The 15417-nt window shown below is 35.7% G+C and overlaps 1 protein-coding gene and 1 pseudogene across 5 annotated transcripts; one reads left to right on the plus strand and one right to left on the minus strand.

The window, feature by feature from the left end:
* Positions 1-2955: 2955 nt before the first annotated feature.
* On the minus strand, positions 2956-15074 carry LOC120069111 (CW-type Zinc Finger). Of its 5 annotated transcripts, none has more exons than XM_039020796.2 (15): positions 14583-14962; positions 14346-14487; positions 13477-13549; positions 13243-13373; positions 12744-13145; positions 11334-12634; positions 10734-11170; positions 8765-10641; positions 8534-8679; positions 7154-7314; positions 6411-6568; positions 5124-5917; positions 4897-5027; positions 4613-4712; positions 2956-3203 (listed from the first exon to the last, which is right to left on the minus strand). In XM_039020796.2, the coding sequence occupies exons 2-12, from the start codon at positions 14442-14444 to the stop codon at positions 5723-5725; spliced, it is 4980 nt and encodes a 1659-aa protein (XP_038876724.1). In that variant the 5' UTR covers positions 14445-14487; positions 14583-14962; the 3' UTR covers positions 2956-3203; positions 4613-4712; positions 4897-5027; positions 5124-5722. The 5 variants fall into 5 exon arrangements, with proteins under 5 accessions (XP_038876724.1, XP_090174061.1, XP_038876723.1 ...); XM_090317935.1 differs by having other exon boundaries at positions 4613-4700; positions 14570-14962; XM_039020795.2 differs by having other exon boundaries at positions 14570-14962.
* On the plus strand, positions 8168-8258 carry LOC120069148 (U6 spliceosomal RNA; annotated as a pseudogene).
* Positions 15075-15417: the final 343 nt, after the last annotated feature.

The following is a 15417-nucleotide window of genomic DNA, read 5'->3' on the forward strand; positions in this document are numbered from 1 at the left end:
AGGAAAATGATTTTCCAAGACAAGCATAACATCACCATTCGAGCCGCAAACAATGGCGTCAATCTCAACATCTCCATTCAGGAAAGTTGCATTGGATTCAATTCAAAAGAGCCCTAAGGAGGGGTCGACTAACGAGAAACCTCATAAATGATCGAGGGAGGACGAGACAGCTAAATCGGGACCTACCCTATATGACAATCCATAGATTCCATTCCACGAGGTTTACTGTCCACCAAATGGGATGATAATTTCCCAAAACTTCATTATTATCAATTTTCACTCTATTTGACCCATTGATCGATGTTGTCATTTTACCCTCTATTCAACTTTGAGTAGTTAGTCCACTAATTTTAATCTAAAAAATAACATAAAATACTTTTTTAAAAACCATCAAGCTTTTCACAAAATTAAAATTTTATAAAGACATGAAATTGACAATTAAATAAGTTTGTCAAAACTTACCCAAAAAGAAAAAGTTGTTTTAATTCAATCAATTCCATACAAAATATATGTTATGTAATCATTAGAAGTACATGAAAATACATTTTCCACATTTTAATTAGAACCTATGATAAGATAACAATTGCAATATTTAAGGTGCAATTTGATGTAACTAAAAAGTTGGGGCAATGTTGCCAAATTTAAAGTTAAAACGATATTTTTCCTTGTCTGAGATGTGGAAAGAATTTTCATTTCAACCTTAAAAAACATTCCCTATCTGAATTGTGCTTCTTAAATATCAAACTTAGAAGAAGAAGAAGAAAAGAACATGCATTCAATAACACAATCAATATTAAGAAAACCATCAACAAAATCCAATTTCTCTAAAAGTAACATGTTTAAGTAGCCAAATATTTTGGTCCATGTATTTCGAGTTTTGTCCCACGTTGGTTCCAATAATTTTTTAACCCTTCAATTACTTTCAATGAAATTTAAAGTTAGTCCATGAAGTTAGTTTCTTCTTAATTTGTCTCAACAAATAAAATTAATCACTATGAGCATCTCATTTATAAATTGTAAAAACATATTTACATCTATTGTTAGTACATAGACTAGATTTAAAATTCACTTAAAATATCAAGATTTGAATTAGACAATTAAAAGTATATGGATCAAAATTGAAAAAAAAAAAAAGTGTTAGAGACTATTTTAACCAAATAATAATTTAAGGAGAAACTTTTTGTAGACAAATTTGACAAACTTTGAATGGCTTAATTAAACATTGGGACACCAATACACAAGACCTTAATAAAGACCCTATATTTTATTTTTGTTCAACTTTCCTATTATTTTTATAAAAAAAATCCAAATGGCTTTTTAATTACACAAAAATTAAGATCCAATTACCTTTAAATGCTCAGCCTATAATAAAAAATTACACATTTTAAAATTGAAAACGGATAAGTTCCCTTGTTCACGTATAGATTTATTTTAACCATTTTTTTTCAAAACCCTCACTCATTCTCTCTCTATCCTTCTTCTCGCTATCTCTTGTTCTTTCCACCATCACAACAAACTACCAACGACCACACTGGACGGCGGACTCAGAGCAAACAAGCGGCAATGGCGGACTCGGAACAGACGACGAACAGTTGCCAACTCACGACAGTCAACAAATGGTTGAATCGGGTTGCTTCTAAGTAGACTCATTTTTTGGATTGTTCTTTTTTCGCAATCGAGTTCCTTCTCTTCGTGGTTTCATTTGTGATTGTGATGGTGACGGTGGTAGGATTTCACATAGAAGAAAAAGAGATGAAGATGGGGTCTTGTGCATGCAAACCTATGAGTTTTTTTCCTTTTTTATTTATCCTGCGATATATGTACTTTTTGTTCTCTCTCTTTCTCTCTTTTGTAGTTTTTTTGTAGAAAGCTTAATATATACTATGATATATGCATTCGTTTATTTGATTTAAATGAGAATTTTTTTTATTTAAACTTCATGTGTTATGATATATACAAATTTTGATTATTGGGATTTCTGACTACTTAAATGGTATATATGATATATATATACTATGATGAAAATAAAATTTATGATGTATATTATGATTTATGTCAAACAATAAACCAATATGAGATTTATATACCGTGGAATATTTCATATATTGATTTTGTACTATGATTTATGACAAACATTGAGTCAATCTCTAGAAGCATTTTCTACGAGATCCCAGAACCACCAGCCACCCCGACCTAATTCATTAATTTATAAACTGTAATATATTTCATATATTGGTCAAAATATTTTCAAACACCTAACAAAATATTTTAATGAATCCATCAGAAAAACCAATAAGTTTATATGTGAGACCAACCTAAATAGAAAATAAAATTTCATTAAATGTATTTTTTCTCTCTCCAATTAATCAAATGAATAAAATCTCAATAAATAAATGTATTTTCTCTTCAATTAAACAAAAGAAATAAAATCTCAACAAATAAATACATTTTCTCTCTCCAACATTAAGAGTGTTTCGAAAATATGAACAAAAAAATTTCCAATACCATATTCTCTCTCCAATCGCCCACCACACTCAAGGATATTTTAGTCCAATAAATTCATTAAATCTTATATAAAAAAATATTTTTAAAAAATAGATATTTATGAAAATAAATTTCGAAAATGGATTAAATTTATAATAATCCCTTAAACATTTCAAATACATAAAAGACTAAATTTGAGAAAACTCTGGACCATACTGAGATAAATTTGAAAAATTAGCTACCCAATATACTTAGCCAAGTATTGTTATCTGGAATTGCACATCTCACAAATTTCTTAATGAAAAAAAGGAAGAATTAAACAAAACAAAACAAAAAAACACAGATGTTCTTTTGAAAAAATTACATGAAAAACCCAAAAGAGAGGAGAAAAGGTATAAGTTGGCATAACATAATCTTTCTCACTTTGTTCTTGACAAGCATAATGAACCCTGCTCACTTGGAGGAAAACAATTGATAAACATTAAAATTTTATTGACCATGATCACAATAATTGTTAGACACAACAATGAATCAAATACCTATAAACAAAATTGTTTTTTTTTTCCTTTTCTTTGGAGGGTTTGAGAGTTACATTTAACTCTCAATGTCTCGTGCTTATTTGGTTACGTTAGATTAACTAACTATATAAACAGAAAGAAAGGGCAGTGAAAGCTTGCTGCTTTGAACAGCCATCTCCTCCAACATCAAGAACCTGCATCCTGCAATGAGAGGTATCAATCAGCATTGCCAAACAGCCAAAGTGCATAGAAAATTTCGCTACATCGTGGATTGATAGTTCAAGAGCCTATCAAAAGTTCTTTCAACGTATAGGGATCATACAGATGTAATTCAGAAAGTCAAAGAATCTATTATTAACTTCTAAAAGCATGAAGACTATATAGATGTCATCCGACTGAACTTATAATTTTACCTGGTTTGTTTGATGGAGACAGTGACTTTTGATTGAAAATGGAAGAGAAACAAGAGTAACTAAACCAAATGAAGGATATTACCCAGAATTGACATGTTTACACAAGGAATTTTTTTTTTTTTTGAAACGGAAACAAAACTTTTAATTGATATAATGAAAAGAGACTAATGTTCGAATTATTTACAACTGAAGAGGCAAAAAGGAAAAAGAAATCCCAAGAAGATTGGTATAATTGGATCAAAGAGACAGTGTGATATGCAGTCACGTTTCACATTTCATCCCAAGAATACTCTACACTAGAAAGCACACACCTTCCGCTCCAACCAAATAACCCTTTCGAGTGAAAGAAATCGAACTGCCACACAAACTCCACACGAAAAAACTTCCTCCATCATTTTCCAGCATCTCTAAAGAAGAGAGAATGCTCCCCAAGTCGTTCCAAGGGGGCAAGATTAAAAGCTGTTCAAAGCAATCTGTGCAACTTTTCAATATTTTAAGCTCCAGCTTCAACAGCCATAAATATAGACAAAACCATAAGGTTACTTCTCCCTAAGAAGTGTGAAGGCCGATAAAACTTAAAATTTTCCCTTCCTCTTGCATTTCTGCAACCTATGTCTATGTTAGATTTTTTTTTTCTTTTTTTTTTTTTTATACAAATCAGACTGATGAAAGGCTGAATCTTAGTGGATCGTAGTAGAAAGATCACTCTGCCACTTACAATACCATGTCATGTATACACCTTTGTCTTTATTTCTTATCTAACCTACACAAAAGCTCTAAGAAAGTTGACAAATAATAACCAAGTTCAGGGAGCCTTTCCACCCCTTCAACCCTTTCTATCTTATTTTGTAAGTGGCTTACAATATCATGTCGCATATACAACCATTGTCTTTTGTTTCTTATCTAATCTGCACAAAAGCTCTAAGAAAGTTGACAAAAAAAATAACCAAGTTCCGGAGCCTTTCCACCCCTTCAACCCTTTCTATCTTATTTTGGGTTTTCTCCAACTGTAAGAGTCAATCCACCTGATATCTTCTCTCTTTTTTTCTTTTTAAGATACCAATCAATCTTTCGGTGAGAAAAGTAGAAGAATGTACAAGGACATACAAAAAAAAAAAAAAAAAAAAAAAAAAAAAAAAAAAAAAAGGAGTTCCAACACTAGCCACAAATACAATTAGTAAGAAAGAATAAAGTTACCATGATTATTGCATGTTCCAGCTGATTGTGTTGACTGTTGGATGATAAGCTCCCCTCTTCCCCATCTTCAATCTTCTCTAGAAAAGAACTGTGTACCCAACTGATATAAACTGAGTTCAATAACTTGTGCATGACAGAAACCGCCAAAAGAAGGAAGAGAAAGATATATATATATATATATAAAGAATAACAATAATGAAAAAAAAAGAGTTGAACGGAAAGATATACGCTCATGCAGTCATAAAAGGGAAAGAAAATTTCAAAATGGTTACAGCACTACACACCTGGAGTAAATTAACTCGAATGACATTGGTGCTGGGAGCTACCGTGCATGTACTTGACTTATTGTTACATTTTGTCATATTATTATTTATTCCATCCCATAATATAACAGGAAAAAAATACAAAACAAAACCTGCAGTTAGGCAGAAAAGTAGAATCAGCATCTGAATATAAAGCAAAACTTAACTAAGATTAGTTTAGTTGATTACTAAATCACAGAGATCATCACCTTTCTTCACCTCCTTCAACAGCATTCTAATACAAACACTTATTGCAGAAGGATTACAAAGATCACTGGATATTTGCATGTCTTATCCTTTAGATTACCATGACTCGACTTCAAGAATGACACGCAAATCAAGAAACGGACATCGTGGTGTCACCGAATCAATAGGACAGACAAACAGAACTCCTTTGTGGATATTGAAGTCCCTACAAGCTCCAGGATTGTAACTCCAAATTTCCAACAATGATTTTCAGCTTTTTTTATACATTGAAAGGATCACGACCTTGGATCGCAAATATTCCAGGTACATGTCTCAGAACATCCATATACAGAAGCCTTGTAGCGGATCGTGCTTTCCTCAGTTAGAGTCCTAAGTCTAAAATAAATGGCAAAGCAGCCTTAGCCTGCCAACAATGTTATATTCACCTAGCACCAGGACAATGTATAGAGAGATCCACTAATAGGCAGTAACCATGCTATCAACAGGATTTTCATGCAATGAAGCCGGTCTCTTCTGCTTTTCTCATCAATGCTTCTCAAAGCAACATACCAACCAGACGAATTCCAAGTCCAAATTCAGTTCTATAATCACTCGGTTTTCTTCAACGGTTAATTGCCTCCATTGCAATTCGTACTAGAGCCAGCAGACCTTCTACATCTTGAAAGTTAAAATCAAGAGCCGTTTTGATGCAAGAGATACCCTCCTTATTAGTTGTCCCTCCCGAGCTCGCATTTGCAGCTGCAAAAGCAATCCGTGATTTTCTTGATGCTTCCATGGCAAAATTTACATCTTGCGCCTGTAATATCCAGGTACATGTTGAAACCTTAAAGTTCATACTTGAATGCACAGAATAAGTATACTTCGTCACTCAGGAAATGAATTGGCTATTTTTAGCAATGGAATGGAGCTTCCCAAATATCCATGATCAACAATGTAGAGAATTGAAGAAGGAAAAAAATCCTCTTCAGCGACTACATGTGGTAATTTTAAGGTTAAAATATCATTTTCAGTTTTTGTACTTTCGAACATCTAATTTCAGTCCTCGTACTTCCAACAAATTTTAAATTAAGTCCCTCCTGCTAATTTATTGTTGATTCTTCAAAATATATAAATATATTATCTACTATTAACATTTTCACTATAAATTTTAATCTCAAAGTTTAGGGACCAAAATGATATTTTAACCTAATTATAAATACCAATCCTCCTTGCATCCCATTGGATAAGATATTATTCTCTAATTTCTGATATAATTTAAATAACGAGTATAGAGTTTGAAGTATACATACATAATTAAGCAACCTCAAAAAATTTGGACGGTTGTTAGCAGCGATGACATGAGATCCATTAGCTTGGCTCGAACTGACACCCTTAGAAAGAGCAACTTTTTCTGCTGTACCAGGGTGGTTTAAGTTATCAACATCAGATGCAGATGATGGAGATTCTCCTGATAAAGATGTATCCGAAAGCAATATGAAGAATGTTATTAGAGTCTTCTACACCTTTTAAAACAAGAGGAAGAACTCGGGATAAATAATGAAACCTAGCCCATTATTATACTGAAGCATTAATTAGCATGAAATCTGAAACACAGTGCAACACTCTCAACGATCTTCTAGAGTACATTTTCTTATCCAAACCATCAAAAAACATCAAATCATGAGCAGGAAAGAAAATAGCAAAAAGATTTAATTTCCTTCGCACGTTTTTAGTGAGTAGCAGGCCACCTAAAAAAAGGTGAACTTCCGATCCACTTAATGACAAGAATCTAATTCAGTGACTCCACACTTCTCATTTAGTATTAATTAATGGTTATTTGTAAAACTAAAGTGAAAAATATGAGAACCCGACCATGGAAAGAATGGAACTATAGAGAAATTGACGAATAGCTTGAGCATATTTTAACCTCCAAAGGTTATATTTCTGAGTATCCATAAATAAGATTATATAAAGAAATGAGGGAGAACTCTTTCTTTCAAACAGATCTTTCCTCAGACACCAGACTTTTACATTATTTATTCATCCTTATTACCAGAAGGAAGCATTTTCAGGGCTTTCTGCAACTCATTCCGGTCTCTGATTGCACTGTTATGTGAAGAATAAATCACCCTCATGAAAGCTACTTCCATGCATTTGTATGCCAAAGCAGCAGCAGCCATGTCTTTGATTTTCTCATACTCATGAGCACAAAACCTACAAACATTGAAAAGCTTAGCCATTGAATGTCAATGCAGCGTTTTCTTTTAAGAGAATTTTGAATTTTTCATTGGAAAAATGAAAGAGACTAAGAAAACTTTGAATTTTTCATTGGAAAAATGAAAGAGACTAATACTCAAAAGATACAAACTCCACAAAAGAATGAAACTTGAAACAAAAGTCAGGTAAAATAATAAACTCCCAAAAGGAAGAAGATATAGAAAAGCTCAACCCCCAAGTAGTGAAAGAACATATCATTACCACTTTTTTCCCCTAATAAGAGGAAGAGGAGAAATCACAAGAAAATGTTGGATGACAGTCCCATACAAATAAACTATACCGTGGCGTCCAACTTTTTATGTATTTGCAATTTTATAGGAAACAACAACAATATACATATATACATTGAACAAGAAACAGAAATTTCATTGAAATGATGAAAAGAGACTGATGTACGTAAAATAATCACATAAAAAAAGAGAATGGGTTAGAGGATAAGGTAGAGAGAGGCACCTCTCTAAAACTAGTTATAAAAGAAATTCTTGCATGAAGCCACATGACATAGATTGTAAAGAAAGAACTCCTCTGAAGTCAAATTCTTAGGAAGAGTGAATTATTTTGCCAAGCAAATCTTTCATGGGATCATCATACAAGACCGTACTGAGCCATTCTTCCTGCTTGAATATTCTTTTTCCTTCTTTTTTTAAATAAAAAAAACAACCTTTAATTGAGAGGAGGAGGAGGAGGGGGGGTTGGTGTTGTTTAGCCTACAAAAGGGAGTAGCCCTCCAATCAAGCAAAAGAAGACCTAATACTCACTTAAATTGATATCCCTAATGCCACCAACGAAAGTCCCTTTGGGACATCCAATAAAATTGGAACGACACAGAGAAGATTAGCATGACCCCAATGCCACAGGCAAACAAAATAAAGCACTTTATCAGGAACATGAAAACGAATAAGCATTCCTTATTCATCAACCCTCAACCTCAAGATTCAAAGATATTGTTTGAATAACAAATACCACGCAGGAGAAAAAACACAAGCATGCTTATTTTGACTGACTCAGCATAGTTTCAAAAGAAAATATCTAGTTATAATTTCAAAAGTCTGCAGGAAAACATAAACTATAAATTCAAAAGATGAAACATAAAAATGAGAAAATTCTGATTCTCAAGAAACTTGGTGCACGCACAGAAGATATTATTTTGACTTACTCGCATAGTTTCGCAGTGCTACTGTATATTTGCATAGACTGTTTGGCAGTCTCATTGTTGGACGACTCGAGCAACGAAGCTCCATAAAGAAACTTCAGGGCCGCTTGGAAATAAAGCCCAATGGATTCGTGATTGGACCCGGAATTCTGTGGATAATATAGAAAGAATTAGAATATGAAGATCAGAAAGGCCAAATAGAAGGCCAAATAGGGAATGTATGCATTTAAAAACCTTAAAACGATCGGCAAGATGTTTTAAATCTTTAGCTTCTTTCATAGCTTTGGTAGCAGCCTGGTTGGAGGAATCCCTTCTAGCTGGACTTGGCGCATCAATGGGCATCCTCGCATTGGGGGTAGAATGTCTTGAGCCATTGGTCTGAGCTTCCTTTTGACGATTCTTAGCATGCTTTTTCCCCTTAGATACATCGTTGCTTTCTGAAGCATCTACTTGCAAAATACCAGTTGCATTTCCTTTTTTACCTCCTGCTGAAGGGGGGCAATGCACCATTTGATTTTGCAATTCTCCCGAGGTTGGTAATTGTACCGGTGTACTTTTTCCCGATACCTTTTCAAGTTGATCATTTTTCTGAAAAAGGGACCTCTTTGATGTAGTACCATTGCAATCGAGTTGCTGATTCTTCCTTGCAGACAAAATCACATTTTCTTTGGAAGTGCTGTCTACTGTAGAATCTGGACCTTCATGCTTGACAAAATTTAATTCACTTTCTCTTTTACCCCGCTCCATGGACAGTTTCCCTGAACTTTCCTTCCTTGCATCCCCAGATTTGATCCTAGAGTTGTCCTGCAACCTGTGTTTACCATTCTTAACCTTCAAATCAGAGTGTGGAGGAGACCTTCCTTGCAAATCATCATGGGAATAAGGAACCTTGTCCTTATCCATGCTAACATCTGAACAATGGCTCCCATTCCTGTCCTTCAACTGTGAAGATAAATCCTTTCCGCTTTTGACCGGATATGTCTCATTGCACCTATATCGCATTTCATTTGGTCTGTCTTCATTCTGAACTTGTTCAGCCCATGGTTTACAAGGATGCTGATGATCAAGTCCTGAATTGCCAAGACTACCATTTGGAAAGTCGCAATTTCGAACATTAGAAGAAGACTTCTCCTTTGTTTTAGTTCTTTTTCCTGACAAATTACTAGCATCTTTGTTCAAAATATCAATCATGGGGGACTTTGAAGGCCTACGATGAGCCATAACAGACTTCTTTTTGCTACCAGTCCCAGAGCGATCGCTACCACCATCATCTTCCTCCCCATCTGAGTATCTTGTACGACCAGCATCCAGAAAATCCTTGCCTTCCCTAGATGATCGTAAAATCTTATCTCGGTTAGGTATTCTCATAGGTGATGAAGAAACAGATTCTACAGGCGACCCTTTCATCTCCTGGAAACTAGATTTGGTTTTATGTGAACCAGATATCTTAGAAGAACTTGAAGTGGCTACAAGAGAAGATTGTAGCGCTCCTAGATCCCTTTTCAAAGAATCAACGCCATCCAAACTCCGATGAGAAAGAGTGCTCCCTACATCTTGTCCAAGTGGCAAATTCTTAGAATGGGAACCTTTTTTCTCTTTTCTACCACTGGATTCTTTACCCAGAGGCTTAGATAGCTTTGGTTTTTTCTCCTTCCTATGGTCATCGTCACTCATAACACGACCTCTCTTTTGTGGGAGATGGTCAGAACCATTGAAGGACCCAGGATTAATTTGAACATCCGGGGATGCTTTCACTTTTCTCTTCTTTGAATTGCTTTTGGTACTACCACTTCCTCCTCCCAGGGAATCATCATCCACAACGCCCAGCTGTTTATTCTCTCTTTTATCATTGGGTACACGGGGGATGACATTCATGTTATATTTTGAGTCCTTAGAAGAATGGTCCATACTTTTAGACTTATTAGTTCCACCTGATGCAGAAGGAAAGCCAATGCTCGAGGTCGGGTCAACTTTCACAACAGGTCCACTGTGCCCTGATATCTGGTCTTCATCAATCAAATCCAGACCATCAGTTCTGACTTTCTTTAAAGGTCTAGAGTAATCTTGTTCTTTCTCTTTTCTGTTTTTAGTCTTTAAAATCTTGGTAGCACCTGTGCAAATGATTTATCCAAAAGTGAGATTTCCAATGTCAAGTAAATAGAGCAAGTAAAAGAAGTCGGCACTACAAAAAAAAAGGTCGTGCCTTCATCAGATAGGATGTCGACAGATTCCTGCTTCTCTTTATACTTATGCTTGTGCTTATCAACAGGGACATCGCCATATTTGTTTAACTGATGAAAATTAGCTTCATCTCCGATAGGCAACTGGTTCACATCGTCTAAACTCCTGCTTTTCATTGCTCCTTCATGCTTCTTTGAGTTTGATAGCTGAGGGGCATCCCCTTTAAGTGTTGCACTTGGTCTTTCATTTGCTCCATGCTTCTTCTTTCCACCACCAGGCCGAACATTAAAATCATAATGACGGTGATTCTGCTCAGACTGCAGAGCATTAGCCACTCCTGGCACAACTCCACTCAGATTACTGTAAATATTACCCTCAGGAGCAGCAGGTGCTTGGAACCTTGTTATTAGAGCTTTTGTTGTTTCCTCCTCACTAAACATACATTGGTTCATTCCAGGCCTATAGATTCATAAAGAAAAAAATTTCAGCGAGAGGGAGAAGATTATCAATTATCTTTCTGGCATTTAAACACTAATAATAATAGGTTAAAGGTCATAAAGATCTAAATGATAGTAGTTCTTTCTACATGATAGACAGGAATTGCAGCTAGAAGCAAACTTACAGCCAATCGAGCATGCTACAAATCCACTTCTCGGGTAGGCTGGCCGGATTTGTGCCCAATGGAAGAAGCCGCCATTGTTGACACCTATCGCAACAAACCCAGTTGTCTTGTCCATTTACATTATCCACTGCAGCAGGAGCCGCATCAGATACTGTCCCACTGGCAGGATACATAACTGCTTCTGGAAATGCTTTTGAAGCCAATGACTTGCCAATTTTCTCAACAGATAATCTCTCCTTTGACACAGGAATAACAGGTGTTGATTTTCCAAATACATCGGAATGATGTAGTTGATCCTCAAGAGGCGTCTCTGATGAATCTAATAGATTATCATCTTCTTCCAATTCCCCAAAGAAATCTCGGTATCTGTCTTTAGTTTTTCTGAAGTCCTGTGGCTTGTGATCTTCAATTTCGGTTCTAGCTGAAATGTTGTCGGCTTTACTAATACTCTTTGTTTTGGAACCTGAAGAGCCAGACTTCATATTACGTTTTGATACTTCTCCATTGGGGATGCACTCAGTTTGACTAAACTTTGACTTCTTTTTTCCCTCGGGTAATAAATGATCCTTCCCTGATTTCATGTTGTTATGTGTATGTAGTGCGATTTTATGATTAGTATTCAACTTGAGAGGATCAATTTGATCACTATTTGAAGCATTTTTCCCCTTTGAGGCAGACTCAATCAAGTCAATATTTTTCTCCCTCTTGCTTTCTCCAGATTTTTTTGCAGGAACTGAACTATCATCAAACTTACTGGCTTTTTTTGGCTCCTTAACCTTTCCAGATGAGCCATTATTTTGCTTCTCATTCTCTATAACAAGTGGAGGCTCTACTGCTGGACCCTCTTCCAATTGATCAAAAAAATGTCTGTCCCTAGCCACAACTTTATCTGCCTCCATTAATATTTCAGATGCCCCATTAACACTCTTTGTTGGCCCACCTGCAATGGCATACGAATTTCCTAAAAGTGGAAGCTTTAGTGCATTGGAAACAATCTCCTCACAAGCTACTGTATCAATTTCTGAAGTCTTCTTTGATGTGATTGAGCCATTCAAAAAATCCTTCTTATTTGTGTTCTTTGATTCGAACAAGAAGTCATTTATATCTTTTGACATCTTCTCAACTAACATTTGACCACCTTTCAAAGAAGACCCCCCTGCTAATGGGCGATCCTGATTGTAATGTTGGACACGAGTAGATTTTTTCTCTCTTCCAGGCTTCCCCGTCTGAGTCAGGTGAATAAGATCATCAGGAAGAGGGGATAGCAAGAAACCTCCGTGAACTGGAAATGATGTCATCATCTGCTCCACGAATTAATTGCATTTTGATCAACGAGGCACATTAAAGCAGTAAAGAAAAGAAAAAGGGGAAAAGGAGGAGAAACTATGAGCATCGTTTAGACAGATATACCTGAAGAATACTAGTTGGAGATTCAAATGGGCCATCCTGAAGCTCACGAGAGATCCCTTCACTTTCTGAGGGGCTGTCATCTAATGATGAAGATTGTGAAACATCTAGGCCAAGACCACAATAGATGTCATCATTTTTTCTCGTTGAAAGGTTATCAGAACCCATTTTAATTCGCACTTTCAGTGATATTTGGTCTGAAGAAGTAGTGGATTTGTTGTTCACACATCCATATCCAGAAGCAAGTTCATCAACATGCTGGAAAGAAGTGCATACTTCTTGTTTGGATGATTCATTCAGATTCGGACCTTTGATTATGGGCAGTGATGTAGAACTAGTCGAAGGGGGCCCAGGCCTTATTGACTGAGGCGTAGTTGAAGAAACTACAGAGTTATTATGCCCAACCTAAACAGAAACATACGTTTGATGCTCGGTAAGGCCATCATCAACGACAAAAATAAAAATGGGCAATTATCAAAAGGAAGAAAGAAAATAAGCTTACCTCCTGGTGAAAATTATTGGGAGATCTGGATGTACTGCCATTGTGGCCTTTTGGTGGAGTCCTTGAATGGGACCAAACCGGAGACCGTTGATAGGAAGGTAAAAACGAACCATATCCACCAAATTTTGCCCCTATAGTAAGCATATTAGCATCCAATTTTTACTTCATAGAAGACATCTAAAGTTGTGCCACAGGAACCAAAAAGAGCCATGATTCTACTGTGTTACAACTTACCCAAATTTTCTGCAGAGACTCCACCTTCAAAATCTTTCTGGAAGTGTCCCAGAACATGTTGAAGTTTCACATCCTGATCAACAAGTTAAACACCCCTCAAACACATATAATAAGACCTTAGAAGACATGATAAGACCTCAGTCAAATCAGCACAGTCGAAGACAGATTCTCTATCTGGGAGATGAGTTAAACATAACTAATATCATTGTCTGGCGATGAATGATTGTACTGAAATCACTCTGACACCCACAGCAAATAAATGCATTAACAACTGAAGACTCTGAAGTTCAATGATTACATTTCTGATGAATATCGTACATACAGATTACAGAATGTCCGCTGAATTTTTCAGCAAGATATAACCAACCACAATTCATGAGGTAGAGTTTGATTCCTCCATAACACTTAACTTCCAATACAAGTAAGAGATCCATAGCACAAAGAATTTAACTATTCAAGAAGAAATAACAGTCAATATTCTTCCTCTTCCCTGAATGGAGGGTGTGGGGAACGGTTTCATGAATCATTTGCCACCAATGATAAACAGACCCTTTTTTCAGCAGGGCAGCAAAACAATTCTTAAGTTTCTTCACCTACAGACACTCATTCTTCCTCACATTTCCTCTTATTCACATTCACTATGGTCTAAATATGGCTATGACTATGAGCTGAAACACATTGACTACAGAAGCATTCAAAAAGGGAAAAGAAAAAGCGGGGGGAGAACATTTATTAGAGTTTGAGCTGCTACGAAAGACAGAATAAAACCCAAAATTCTAAAACACCATAGTCTGGATCTAATTCAGCAAACAAGGTCAAATCGAGAATCTAGAAGTTGCAATATAAAACAAGATGCACAAAAGGCTTACGATGTAGGAGAGAGCAATATCAGGGTCGATATTTGAATCAAAATCTTCATTGTTCTGGTAGGACCAAGCTTCTCCCTCTTCAAGCTCAGTATCTTCCATCTCTCTCCTGGCACCGTTTAGCCCTACTTCCTTCCTCGCATCCCTACCCCCCACAGAAATCATTGAAAACCCATTCAAAAAACAAGGGAAGAACAACAACAGCAAGAACAGAGAACAAGCCCAACCTTTTGCAGCTACCTTAAAACCAAACCTTCGTTGTCCTCACCAACATCCAAACCCAAATCTTCACCCAACCCATCTCACAGAACCAAAAACCCACAAAAACCCAATAACGATTTCCTCCAAAAACACTTGCAATCCTACCCGATCACGGAATTAGAATCGAAACAACGCCGAAATCGGAAGTTTCAAAGAAACCCAGTTGAAATTCTGGGGAGACAGAAGGAAAAACAAACAAGAACAAATTGCTCTTCTTAGAAACAAATCAAAATCACCGATCTCCAGCAGAAGCAAGGTTCGATCTCTGTTGAGTTAACTCAAAATTCATTAATTGCAGATTTCGATTCTTTAGCTGGAATTGCCAAGCAAAAAAAAAAAAAAAAAAAAAAAAAAAAAAACCCACCCTCTCTCTCCCCCGGTTTTTTTGGTGTGAACAGCAGCCGCGTTTTTGTATAATTTCTTTCTTTTTTTTTATTTTAATTTCTCATTCTCTCTCTTCTTCTTTCTCTCGCTCTGTCAAAAAAATTGTAAGTTTTTATCTTAGCTCAACTCGTATACCAGAGGACAGAGAAAGAAAGCAACCATTTTTATTGGATTTTTCTTTTGGTTTTTTTTTTTTTCTCTTTCTTTCTTTTGTAAATTTGGGTCTGTGAATTATCGATTTAGATTCCATTGTCTTGCAAGACAAATAAAAAATGAACATCTGAATTTATTTTGAATTAAAATGTTACATCACGAGCTTAATAAGATTCATATCATGAACAACCTTTGATCTACACGTGTATTCTTCCTCTTCTTCTCCTTATATTTCTTTTTCTTTTTAATTTTTATTTTCATTTGTTTTTTTCTTTAT

The sequence above is a fragment of the Benincasa hispida genome, chromosome 9, assembly GCF_027475165.1.
Source record: "Benincasa hispida cultivar pf3 chromosome 9, pf3_genome.v1.1, whole genome shotgun sequence".
Taxonomy (NCBI): Eukaryota; Viridiplantae; Streptophyta; class Magnoliopsida; order Cucurbitales; family Cucurbitaceae; genus Benincasa; species Benincasa hispida.

What these genes read in the sequence shown, in the direction of transcription:
- LOC120069111 (XM_039020794.2), bottom strand. Translation starts at nt 14,507, where the DNA reads ATGATTTCTGTGGGGGGTAGGGATGCGAGGAAGGAAGTAGGGCTAAAC. An exon ending in ATCTTGCCGATCGTTTTAAG is followed by an intron (nt 8,680 to 8,764) that starts GTTTTTAAATGC and finishes TATTATCCACAG; the next exon opens with AATTCCGGGTCCAATCACGA. An exon ending in CCTGAAAATGCTTCCTTCTG is followed by an intron (nt 6,569 to 7,153) that starts GTAATAAGGATG and finishes CATCTTTATCAG; the next exon opens with GAGAATCTCCATCATCTGCA.